Genomic DNA, 12,718 nt, shown 5'->3' with positions numbered 1-12,718 from the left:
TCTGATGCATAACAAGTGATTGCAAAGACCATGGCCTGTATCAGGCGCACCTTAGTCTGCAGAGAGACACCGTTGCTCTTGAGTACTTTAGAGAGGTCCCTAACAGCAGACTTTCCATTGCAATACGCTTTTTTATTTCCTGAGTGCTGGTGCCAAGAGTGTTGACCGTGGAGCCGAGCAGACTGAAGCTGTGAACAATCTCAATCAAGTCTTCTTAGGTTTTTCTAATTCACTGTTTAACTCTCCTATGCATATCCAGCAACTGAAAAGATGATAGCTTAAGTCAGGTACACTTTAATCTTTAAAATTACATCACTGAGGACGTTGACAATAAATTTGCCAACACAAATCTTTTGATTTCTATTATTATTAGTGTGTGTACCATCAAATAAGATCTGACTGGTACAGGAGGAGATTGTCCCTCCTTCTTCAGCAGAGCATCTGGTGAATTCGAACCCCGTACCTCTGGTATTGCAGCGCAGCTTCTTGCCACTAGGCCCCCAGGGCTGGCCAATCTTTCGATTTCTTAATTGCTGCTACCATGGGTGTTCATTGTGGGTCCAAGTAAACGGAAATCCTTGACAACTTCAGTCTTTTCTCCATTCATCATGATGTTGTCTATTGGTCCAGGGGTGAGGATTTTTGTTTGTTTGATGTTGAGGTATAATCCGTATTGAAAGTTGTAGTCTCTAATCCTCTTCTGTAAGAACTTCGTGTCTCCTTCGCTTTCTGCAAGCCACTGTTATGCACTCTGATGCTGCAACTGACTCACAGCCAATTCTCCTGTGAGCTTTTAGAGGTAATAAATCTCACAGGAGGAGCTTGTTCAGTTTTATTCTAAAAAGCAGCTGGTGGATTTGAACTGATTGTCTCTTTTTTTGGCATTGTGAATAAGGAGCAGATGCAACGTGGAGGTGGCCGAGTCTGACTTCTACCTGCTTCATAAAGGGGCACTGTCCCTTTCAATAATGTCCATAATGCCAAACTAGCTGCAAGGTTAGATATGCCACTCCTCTGTGCTCCTGCATCTTTTCCTTCCAATCATTGGGTCCAGTGTTTGTTGCAAGACTCACAGACTTTACTCACAGTTGTAGAATTTATTAGGGAAATAGGTTGGAGAGTCAGGGAAGCAAAGAATAACACACAAAGCAAATCCGGGTTTAGTCAGCAGTCCCAAGCTATATTAACAGAAAATTCTTCAATTAGTGAAAGACTGTTTCTCAGTCAACCAGTGAAAAGCTAGGTTCAGTTCAGCAGTACAAATGCAAGAAGCCTCTGGTTTCCTCAATCATTCCGCAAACCTTAGAGCAGTTATAAGTCAGTTTTTCTTTCAATCATCCAGCAAACAAAACCTTTAACTGTAGCCTTTACATCCGGGGTTCCTCTGGTTACACCTTACACCTGGTTATACTGTTCACAGCAGTACCATGATCTCTTCACCGTTTCTTACGGTGTGGAAAGCATTCTCTTATATTGGCCCCACAGCTGTTGATGTTTTGCAAAAGCATGTGTCTGCAGTTAAGGTAGCTGAAGACCGCGCCCTTAATGGGGTCAACACAATGGCTAGAAAAGCCAATTTTCAAGGGTTCTGCCACTTCACAGTGATACTTCTTACCTCTAAGCCAGCAGAGTAAAGCTTCATGTTTCAATTATTAATGGATGTTGAATTATTATCAATCTATCCAATCCTCTTGGTGGGTTGTGTGTACCTCATTTGCATAACTCCACTCAGTCATTTTATGTGAGTTACAAGACCATGGTAGAAAAACAAAACAAAACAAGAAAGTGATCACACTGCAACATACCACCTCCTTACCTCTTGATACATTTTCACTTAGATACTTTAGTTTACCTGAGGTTGACATTTGTCCTAAATAGAATGACCTTCTTCCCCCTCTCCAAAGAAATCTGCATCTTAATCTCCAGAATCATGAATATGCACTCTACAATGAAAAAGGGACTTGTAGATGTAATGAGGTTAAAGAATTTGAGATTGAGAGATGATCCTGGGTCATTATTTAGTTTGCCTAATAAAGCAACAGGAGTTGTTATAAGTGAAAGAGAGAAGTAGGAGAGTAAATATCAGAGCCAGTGAGAGGTTAGAGGATGTTGATACTGCAGCATGAGTCAAGGAACACAGCTAGAACCTGGAAAAGGGCAAGTAGAGAAATTCTCCCTCAGAGCTTCCAGAAGGAAGATGCTGCTGCTGTGGTTAGGTCCATCGAGGTGAGCATGACTCATAGTGAGCCTCTGAACAGCCTGTCCTATCCTGAGCCTTCTTTATCTTCTCCGACAGGCTTAACCCCATTGTTGCAGTCACTGTGTCAATCCTTCTCATCGAGGGTTTTCTTCTCTTTTGCTGATCATTTTTCTAAGCATGAATGATGTCCCTCTCCAAGGTATAGTCTCCCCTAGCAACATGCCCAAGTGAGGTGAAGCTTTGTCGTCTTTGCCTCCAAGCAGCACTCTGGCTTCTCTTTCTCTAAGACATGTCTATTTGTTCTTTTGGCAGTCCCCAGGATATTTAGTGCTCTTCTCCAACACCACAGCTCAAAGGCATCAATTCTTCTGTCACCTTTATTCACTGTTCAACTCTCAGATGCATAGCCAGTGATTGAAAAGATCATTGCCTGAATCAGGCACACCTTAGTCTTCAAACTGACATCATTACTCCTCAGTAGTTTGGAGAGGTCTCTGACAGCAGACTAGCCTGATTCCCCAATGTAATGTCTCCTGATCTCCTAACTGCTAGGACCGAGGGTATTGACTGTGGATCCGAGTAAGATGAAATCATTGACAACTTAAATTTTTTTTTCTCCATCTCTAATGTTTTATCTTCCTAGTGTTGAGATGCAATTGTAGGGAAGGCTCTAATCCTTGATCTTCAGCACCAAGCATTTGATTTTAGCCTCTGAAACCATTTTAAAGACCAACGTGGCTTTTTCGCGACGGGTTTGTCGCCAGAGTACAGGTGTTGGTGAATACCATCGCAAAACCTAAGCCAAAATGGGAAAGGAGAAGACCCATATCAACATCGTCGTCATTGGACACGTAGATTCGGGCAAGTCCACCACGACTGGCCATCTGATCTACAAATGTGGTGGGATCGACAAGAGAACCATTGAGAAATTCGAGAAGGAAGTTGCGGAGATGGGAAAGGGCTCCTTCAAATATGCCTGGGTCTTGGATAAACTGAAAGCTGAACGTGAGCGTGGCATCACCATTGATATCTCCCTGTGGAAATTTGAGAGCAGCAAGTACTATGTGACCAGCATTGATGCCCCAGGACACAGAGACTTTATCAAAAACATGATTACAGGAACATCACGGGCTGAGTGTGCTGTCCTGATTGTTGCTGCTGGTGTTGGTGAATGTGAGGCTGGTATTTCAAAGAATGGGCAGACCCGTGAGCATGCCCTTCTGGCTTACACACTGGGTGTGACGCCACTGATTGTTGGTGTTAACAAAGTGGATTCCACCGAGCCACCTACAGCCAGAAGAGATATGAGGAAATCGTTAAGGAAGTTAGCACCTACATCAAGAAAATTGGCTACAACCCTGACACAGTAGCCTTTGTGCCAATTTCTGGTTGGAATGGTGACAACATGCTGGAGCCAAGTGCTAATATGCCTTGGTTCAAGGGATGGAAAGTCACCCGGAAAGATGGCAGTGCCAGTGGGACCACACTGCTTGAAGCTTTGGATTGCATCCTGCCACCAACTCGTCCAACTGATAAGCCCCTGCGTCTGCCTCTCCAAGATGTCTACAAGATTGGTGGTATTGGTACTGTCCCTGTGGGCAGAGTAGAGACTGGTGTTCTCAAGCCTGGCATGGTGGTCACATTTGCCCCAGTCAACATTACCACTGAAGTAAAGTCTGTTGAAATGCACCATGAAGCTTTGAGTGAAGCTCTTCCTGGTGACAATGTTGGCTTCAATGTTAAGAACGTCTCTGTGAAAGATGTTCGACGTGGCAACGTGGCTGGTGACAGCAAAAATGACCCACCCATGGAAGCAGCTGGCTTCACTGCTCAGGTGATCATCTTAAACCATCCTGGCCAAGTCAGTGCTGGTTATGCACCTGTGCTGGATTGTCACACAGCTCACATTGCTTGCAAGTTTGCTGAGCTCAAAGAGAAGATTGATCGCCGTTCTGGTAAGAAGCTGGAAGATGGCCCCAAATTCCTGAAGTCTGGTGATGCTGCCATTGTGGATATAGTTCCTGGCAAGCCCATGTGTGTGGAGAGCTTCTCTGACTACCCTCCTCTGGGTCGTTTTGCTGTCTGAGACATGAGGCTGACTGTTGCTGTGGGTGTCATCAAAGCAGTGGACAAGAAGGCTGCTGGAGCTGGCAAGGTGCCCAAGTCTGCTCAGAAAGCTCAGAAGGCTAAATGAATATTACCCATAACACCTGCCACCCCAGTCTTAATCAGTGGTGGAAGAACGGTCTCAGAACTGTTTGTCTTAATTGGCCGTTTAATAGTAAAAGACTGGTTAATGATAACAGTGCATCGTAAAACCTTCAGAAGGAGAGGAATGTTTTGTGGACCATTTGTTTTCTTTTTCGTGTGGCAGTTTTAAGTTATTAGTTTTTAAAATCAGTACTTTTTAAATGGAAGCAACTTGACCAAAAATTTGTCACAGAATTTTGAGACCCATTAAAACAAGTTTAATGAGAAAAAACAAAAACAAAACAAACAAACAAAAAGACCCATGTGGTATAAATGATGAATACACTCAGCTACTAATCAAATGGTTGGTGGTTCAAAGCACTTCAGAGACACTTTGGAAGAAAAACCTAGAGGTCTACCTCAAATAAACAGACAGACAAACAACATAAAAAAAAAACCCAGCTATTGAACGTTTCCTGGAGCATTGTCCTGCCATGACGTCACTGTGAATCAGAATTGCCTGAATGGCCACAAAACCAAAGAAACCAAAGGCCTTCTACATGGCAGTGTGATACATTTATGTGCCTGCAGATGTCAAGGAAACAAGACCTTTCCTTAATAATCAAGTGAGAAAGCAGGTCCTCTGACTCCCTGAGTGTGGACTTCTCACCTCCTAAACTGTAGGAGAGCCCATTTCTGTCTGTTAAGACCATCCACCTGTGGCATCTGTTACAGCAGCATCCGTAACTGAAACAACCAGTTTAACAGAATGTTACCAACTGGGCCTCCCCAGTGCATCTTAAAATGTTTGTCATCAATTGGATAAATCATGTATACTGCAGTTGAAACAGAAAAGGGAGAGAATAGTTTAAAAGCGATATATGATTGGATATTATGGTCATGACAGGAGTCCAGAATGAAGGTTGCATAGCGGAGTGTACTGGGGGGTGGGGTAGATTGTACACCAACGAAGGAATTTTTCTTTTACTTTTCAAAGAGAAGAGCGAACTGGGGAGAGGGGGAGGGGTGGGCAGGGAGAAAAGTGCAACAATGAATGGGAACAAAATATCTCTGTAAATGTTCATGAAAATGAAAAAAATAAAAAAAAAATTCTTTTCATCTTTCTCCACCAGCACGTTCCATGAAGACAGCGTGACATTGAGAGATTATGAACTTTGGATGCAGAAAAACACAGAGAGCAGTTGGGAAACTCGGGGCAAAGTTGCTTAATTGTTGCCTCGGTTCCTTATTTGTGAGCAGCTGTGCTGCCACCTTCCCACTGTAAGGGATCTTCGGCTTGTGCCTAACACCGGCCTTTGGTGGTTGTCTGTCCACAGGCAGGAATCCCACCGGGATCTAGGTTGTGGCTACAGCATCCTGAGAGGTGAGCTACCTCCCACCAAATCCCTCTCCCAGCCTTCTCCCCAAATCCCTGCTCCAGTTTCTCATTGGAACTACCTCTATCTCTAGCTACACTTGCTGTGGGCAGGTCAAAAGAGAGTAGACAGTCTCTCGCAGCCACATCCCACCCTATCCCTTCAGAATGAGTGAAAACTCATTTGTTTGCTATTTAAATGGGATTTGGAGGTGAGGGTTGGGTAACTGTTAGAGATTAAATTCCTCAAAACGTGTTAAAATTCTAACCCTTAATGCTGTGGATCTAAGCCTGTTTCCCTTCACTCCTTCAGTTCCTGCCACGAAGCCTGGCAGTTGGTAGGAGCCACCTATATCTTGTTCAATTAGTGAGCAGGCTCCTTCCATGCACCTGGATAGGGCACCTCCCTTCAAACCCAGGGCAGACCCTCCCTCCCTGCCCCTGCCACTCACCTGGGAGGCTGAGAAGGAGCAGGGCGGGGGACAGCCACATGGCCAGGCACCCCGCTGCTGCTGTCCCTCTGTCTACAGGTGGTGCGAGCTGGGTTATCTTGGATCTTTGAAGATCTTCTCTGAGCCCAGAGTCTGGTCCCTCTGCTTAGACAGACCCAGGCTGCCTTTGCATTTCATGCCCCTTTACTTCCTTTTATAGAATAAGCATTTCCTGCTTTTTGTTATTCAGCAAGAGGGTGTGATTTCTTGGCAGGTCTGAGTCCTCACTGGGTAGGCGAGAGGAAAAGTGAGGGGTACAAGAGGGAGGAGGAGCAGGAGATCAGGGTCTACAGAGGTTAGAGGAGGGGACATCTGACTGGGCTGTTAGACTGTGAGCACAGGAAGTACATCAACCTGGATGCCAACTCTGAAAATGGTTTTACATTATAGCGATGGGGTCCCCAGCAGGGAACCTCCACTCAGAGGGGTCACACGGGCTACGCTGTGCATACCTGGTTTTGTCTCTGCTCAGATGTTACAGACAAACACATAAAAGCACATATTGTGAGATAGGACAGGTGTGGGTACTCAACTCACCAGCATCGGAGGATAATCCTCAGTCTTCAGAGGACGAGCAGGTTAAAACAAGTTTAGGGAATTTTAAAAGCCTATGAAGTTATTGTGTATGTATCATAGTAGGTACCTGATATCAAGCATCTATAAAAACCTTTATAATACTGAACAATACAAAGAGTGAATTCTAATGTAAACTGACAGGAGCCGTCAAGAAATCAAAAGATGTGTTGCATTTAGCAAATTTGCTGTCAAGGACTCTTTAAAATGTTAAAGAGCAAGAATATAAGCTTAAAGTTAAAGTGCATCTGGCCCAAGCCAAGATCTTTGCAAGAGTTTCCTATGTATCCAAAAGTTGGACAATGAATAAGGAAGACCAAAGCCCATTCGATGCCTTTGAACTGTGGTGTGGCCAAAGAGAATGGAATCACGTGTGCCAAAAGAATAAATTGTCTCAGAGGAAGTACTACCAGGTAACCCCTTCGAGGCAAGGGTGGGGAAACTCTGTGTCACATACGTTGGGTGTGTTGTCAAGAGAGGCCACTCCTGGAACCCTTATTCACTGTTGGTGGGAGTGTAAAATGATGCAACCACTATGGAAGGCAGTATGGCGCTTTCTCAAAAACTTGCAAATAGAGATACCATTTGACCCAGCAATTCCACTACTGGGAATACACCCCAAAGAGACCAAACTGACACCCAAGCAGATACATGCACACCCGTGTTTATTGTGGCTTTGTTCACAATAGCAAGGAGTTGGAAACAACCTAGGTGCCCATCAACAAATGAATGGATAGAGAAGCTGTGGTATATTCACACAATGAAATACTATGCAGCATTGAAAAACAAGGAACTCATGAAATATTTTGCAAAATGGGTGACCCTGGAGGACATTACGCTGAGTGAAGTATCTCAGTCACAAAAGGACAAATATCACATAGTGCCACTGTTGTAAAACAGGACTGACATCGGGGTTGGGGGGAGACTGAGAAAGAGGGGATAAATTACGTATACTGCATTGAAACAGATGAGGGAGAGAACTGTTTAAAAGGGATATATGATTAGGTATTTTTGTCATGACAGGAGTCCAGAACAAAGGCTGCACAGTGGAGTGGACTTGGGGGAGGGATTGTATAACAATGAAAACATTTTTCTTTTACTTTCCAAAGAGAAGAATGAGCTGGGCAGAGAGAAAAGTGCAACAATGAATGAACGGAAATCCAATGTCTCTGTAAACTTTCATGAAAATTAATAATAAATTTAAAAAAAAAGAGGCCAGTCCCGGGAAAAGACATCATGCGGGAAAGGTAGAGGATCAGTAACAGAGGAAGGATGAGATGGACAAATCCACGAGGTGGATTAATGGAGGGACTGCAATGGGCTTGATATGAAAGCGATCGCAATGACGGTGCGTGATACGGCAAAGCTCAGAGCTGCTGCTCATACAGTCACTATTATCTGCATGCAACTAGACGGCATCTAACAACAACAATAATACGAGAACCCCAATGCAGAGTGGAGAGAGGCTAGAAGGGAACTCTATGTTACATGCAATCTTTCCATAAAACCAAGGCAGCTCTAAAGGGACTGAGAACATGATGCTAAATGGACTAACTCAGTCCCATCAGGACAAATACTGTGTAGGACCATTATCATAGAAAGAGATAACTTGTATGAGACTCCAAGGCGGGGGAGGGTGGGAGCACATTGAGGAGGATGGGAAGGAGGAATTACCATAGGGTCGCACAATTTGATGGGTGGAGGAAGGGATGGGTTTAGGAAATGGGAAAGATCTGGTGTGAAAAACAATATATATGGATTTTGTAAGTAAACCAGTATAAGAGAAAAAGGTTTTAAAAACCTTTTTAAAAATAAAAAAAAAAATTTAAAAAACCCCAAACCAAACAATTTCTTGAAAAGAAATTCACTCAAATAAAGATAAACCTTGGGCAAGAAGCTGAAAGGAAGTTGAAGGGCCGGGTTTCCTCACTGGAAAGACGGCAAATTCTAACCATAACCTGAGATCGCTTAATTAAGTTAGTAATTTAGAACTGGATGCCTAGAACTCCCCCCCCAACACACACACAGACACACTCCTTTTCAGCCTTTACTACTATTATATATAACACCTCTACAGAAAACCATTTGAAAGAAATCCACAAAATGGATCAGAGTGTATGATCAACAGTCTTGTGACAATTTTAGAAGGGAGAAGTTGGTCAGCGAGCGGAGATGCCCCCTCCCAGTCACAAGCCACCCCTCCCACGCTTCCCACGAGCAGCCACCAGCCTGCTTTGTACAATCATTGCTTGCTTTCTTTCCTCTTTCCTGTCCTCCCTCACCCAAGTGTGTTTTTCCAAACATGATGGTTTAATTGTGAGCGTTTATCAAGTATTTTAATTTCTGCACTGGCAAGAACACAGGTACGCAAGAAAGTCACTTTTCCGACGTGAACACGACGGTTCGTTTTTCCTTTAGAAAAAGTCTCATGAATCTCTCTTAATCTACAGGATCTCTCTATCCCCTTTTATTTCCCTTGAAGAGAGAATTTACTTCTTGAAGAAACTCACCATAGTGGTTTTCCTTAGACTGAATTTCGCTGCTTGCATTTGTTTCCATAGCGCTGGTGAGCATCTCTCTGTTCTGCATTTCTGTGTACTTGAACTTGAATTTTGAGACTTAGAGTCAGGCTTGCTTTGTTTGGGTATGTGTTGCCAGAGCACTTCCTCAAGAAGCATATGCTGCCTGTGGGCTTTGTGATGTTGGTAACCAGGGGCACTGGCTGCGTCCTTGACGCTTTGCTGTGAGCTGCTGTCTGAGTCAGCACTGGCTCACGGCGGCCTGTGCACAGAGGAACTGGATGATTGGGACACAGGGGGGCTTCCAAAGTAGATAACCAGGCATTTCTTCCTAAACCATCTTAGTCTGGAAGCACTGCTGAAGCCTGGTCACTGCAACATATAAGCAAGCCCCACTGACAGTGGACAGAGGCTGTGTATGAGGCATTTGGACCTGTTCTCTTAACATGGAAAGGGAGCATTCTCTGCGGAGCCAGCACTGTTTCCTCCCTGACACACCCGCCCATTGCTGTCAAGTCAACTCCACTCATGGGGACTCTCTACTGAGTTTCGGAGGCTGTGAAATGTATATATTTTTTAACTTTTTATTGTGATTTGAATGAAAGTTTACAGAACAACTGCTGGTGAATTGGAACAGCCAGTGAGGCACACACAGCCTTGGGCTAGCAATTCTCCAAGGACTGCACCACCAGAGCTCCTGAAATTCAGAACCACAGCGTGTATACTTTCCAAGTTCTCAAGGAGAGAGGCCGCTAGGATATATTATACTGTGCCTTGATCTGTCTGCTTCACCTCATGCTGTGCGCAGACCTTTTTCACAGTTCCTGCTGCTGTTGTTACGTTGTTAAGCTGATATCTTCTCAAAACAGCTCCACGTGCAACACTGCTTGGACTGCGTCACCCACAGCTGTTGATATGTAGGCCTGTTGCTATAGTTACTGTGTCAGTCTACCTCATTCAGAGTCTTCCTCTTTTTTATTTTTTTTTCTGGCCTCCGGCTTTGCCACACATGGTTTCCTTCTGCAAGGACTGGTCCTTCCTGGTAACGTGTTCAAAGTGCGCGAGGCTCCGTCTCACCCTCCTGAGTTCTAAAAGTCATCCTGGGTGTACTTCTCAGACAGCACTTTTCTACCTATTCCTATTCTTCATCAACTCCATGGTTCAAAGGTATCCGTTTTTCTTTCAGTCTTCTTTATCCAACTCTCCCAGGACACAATGCAATAGAAAAGACCACAGCTAGAGTCAGGTGCTTCCCAGTCTTCAAAGTGGCACCTCTGTTTTTAATGTTAGAGAGATTGTCAGCGGTAGATTTGCCTGTTGCGATATCTTGTTTGATTTCCTGACTGCTACTTCCATAGGTATTAATTGTGAATTCAAGTGAAAGGCCTTCCTGGCAGCCTCAATCCCTTCTCCGGATGTTGGTTATTGGTCCAGCTGTAGTAACTTTTATTGTCTTTGTGTGAGGTATAATCCATACTGAAGGTGATAGTTTTTTATCTTCAACAGCAAGTATTTAAAGTCTCCGTTATTTTCAGCAAGCACATTACAGGTTGTGGATGAATTGCTCCCCCACCACTCTGATGCCGCATCCTTCTTCACACACTCTAGCTTCTCGGATTATTTGTTCAGCAAACATATCGAATGGAAGCAAGAGTGGCATCCGCTTCCTAAACAACGTGCCTCCGGAACCCTATGAACTTTGATAAATGTTGATAGTTGTATAGGGGCTTCAGGCCTTTTGTTCATAGGGTCCCTATGAATCGTGCTTGACTCGAAGGCAATCAACAACAATATACATATTGAATAGGTATGGTGAACAAATACAACTGTGACGTGTCCTTTTCCTGATATTACACCATGTCCCTTGTTATATTTGAATAATAATATCTTTTTTTAAATAATAATCTCTTGATTAATGTATAGTTTCTTCATGAGCAGACTCAAGGCTCTGGAATACTCATTCTTTCAACGCTATTCCTAGTTTGTTATGACGTGCACAGTCAAATGCTTTTGCATAATCACTAAAACACAAGTAAACATCTTTCCAGAATTTTCTGCTTCCAACCAAGATCCATCTGTTATCAGCAATGGTGTCCTTAGTTCCACGCACTCTTCTGACTCTGGTTTGAATGTCTGGTGTAGTGATGGAACTACGATTTCCACGTTCTCTTGTATCATCTTTCATGGGAATGAACGAACATGATGACTGTGGCTCTTTTCTCATTGGTTGGCGGGATAGTTATCTTCTGAATTTCTCAGCACAAATGAACAAGTACTTCCAGTGATCAACAATCAACACTCTTGGTACCAGCAGTCAGGGGCTTAGGGGATGTATTGCATTGGGCACGTCAACTGTCGGGGATCAAAATTACTGAAGAGCAATGATGTCATTCTGAAGACTAAAGCGAGCCTGATTCAGGCCATGGTCTTTCAATCACTTGCTCTGCTGCTGAGACCTGGAAGAATTGACGTCTTTGATTTGTAGTGTTGGAGAAGAGCACTGAATATCAGGGACTGTCAAAAGAATGAACAATCAGAAATGTCCCGGAGAAAGGGCAGTGAGAATGCTCTTTGGAGGCAAAGATGGTGAAGCTTTGTCCCACATACTTTGGACATGTTGTTAGGAGAAGTTATTCCTTGGAAGGAGGCGTCATATTTGGAAAGGCTGGAAAGTCAGTGAAAGAGAAAAAGACCCTCAACCAGGTGGATCGGCACAGTGACTGCAGCAATGAGCTCAGGTTATGTCAGAATTGGTGAAGATGGCACAGGATAGGACAGGGTTCGGATCTGCTGTCCATCGGGTTGCTATGAGTCATGCTTACACCTCCAGTGATGCATTCATTTGTCAAACATTTTCAATTGGTTATACCACCAATACCAGAAGCTTTGATTTTTGTCAACACCTTCGGTGTAGAATAGACTTCTTCTTTCAATGTCATTAGTTTGTGCATGTGTGTGTTTCCATTTTTAAACTCATTGAGTAATTATTTGTTACATTATTTTAATGAAAGTTTACAGAAAGTTTGGGTTTTCAATTATTCATCGATGCACATTTTCTTCCCTCCTCCTTAACTCAATAAACTTTGTAATTCACTTCTTGTTAATTGTTCTTAATTCATTGTCATGCATACAATGCCTAATCGTACATTCCTTTCAGACAGTCCTTTCTTTCAACTGTTCCAGTACAATGTTCATCATCATCACCATTAGTTTTTGATCATATGTGATCCCTAGAAATGGTTGAATGTTGACCAGTTCTTTGAGAACAGTAACTATGTTTTCCTTCCCATCTTTTTTTTGATACCTCTTATGTTATTTAATACATTGCCCATAGAATTCTTTTTTTTTTAAATTTTACTATTTTTGTGTG

At 43.4% G+C, this 12,718-nt stretch overlaps 1 protein-coding gene across 1 annotated transcript in view; it reads right to left on the bottom strand.

The window, feature by feature from the left end:
• CD300LB (CD300 molecule-like family member b) overlaps positions 1 to 6,257 on the bottom strand; it is an 11,454-nt gene extending 5,197 nt beyond the window's left edge. The window contains exon 1 of the mRNA XM_006886387.1: positions 6,218 to 6,257. Within this exon, the coding sequence (XP_006886449.1) occupies positions 6,218 to 6,257 (40 nt within the window). The remainder of the gene's footprint in view (positions 1 to 6,217) is intronic.
• Positions 6,258 to 12,718: the final 6,461 nt, after the last annotated feature.

This window comes from Elephantulus edwardii, unplaced genomic scaffold, assembly GCF_000299155.1.
Source record: "Elephantulus edwardii isolate Elephantulus edwardi_28Jun2011 unplaced genomic scaffold, EleEdw1.0 scaffold00048, whole genome shotgun sequence".
Lineage (NCBI taxonomy): Eukaryota > Metazoa > Chordata > Mammalia > Macroscelidea > Macroscelididae > Elephantulus > Elephantulus edwardii.
Note: the sequence above shows the minus strand (reverse complement) of the source record. Positions and strands in the feature narration are given on the sequence as shown.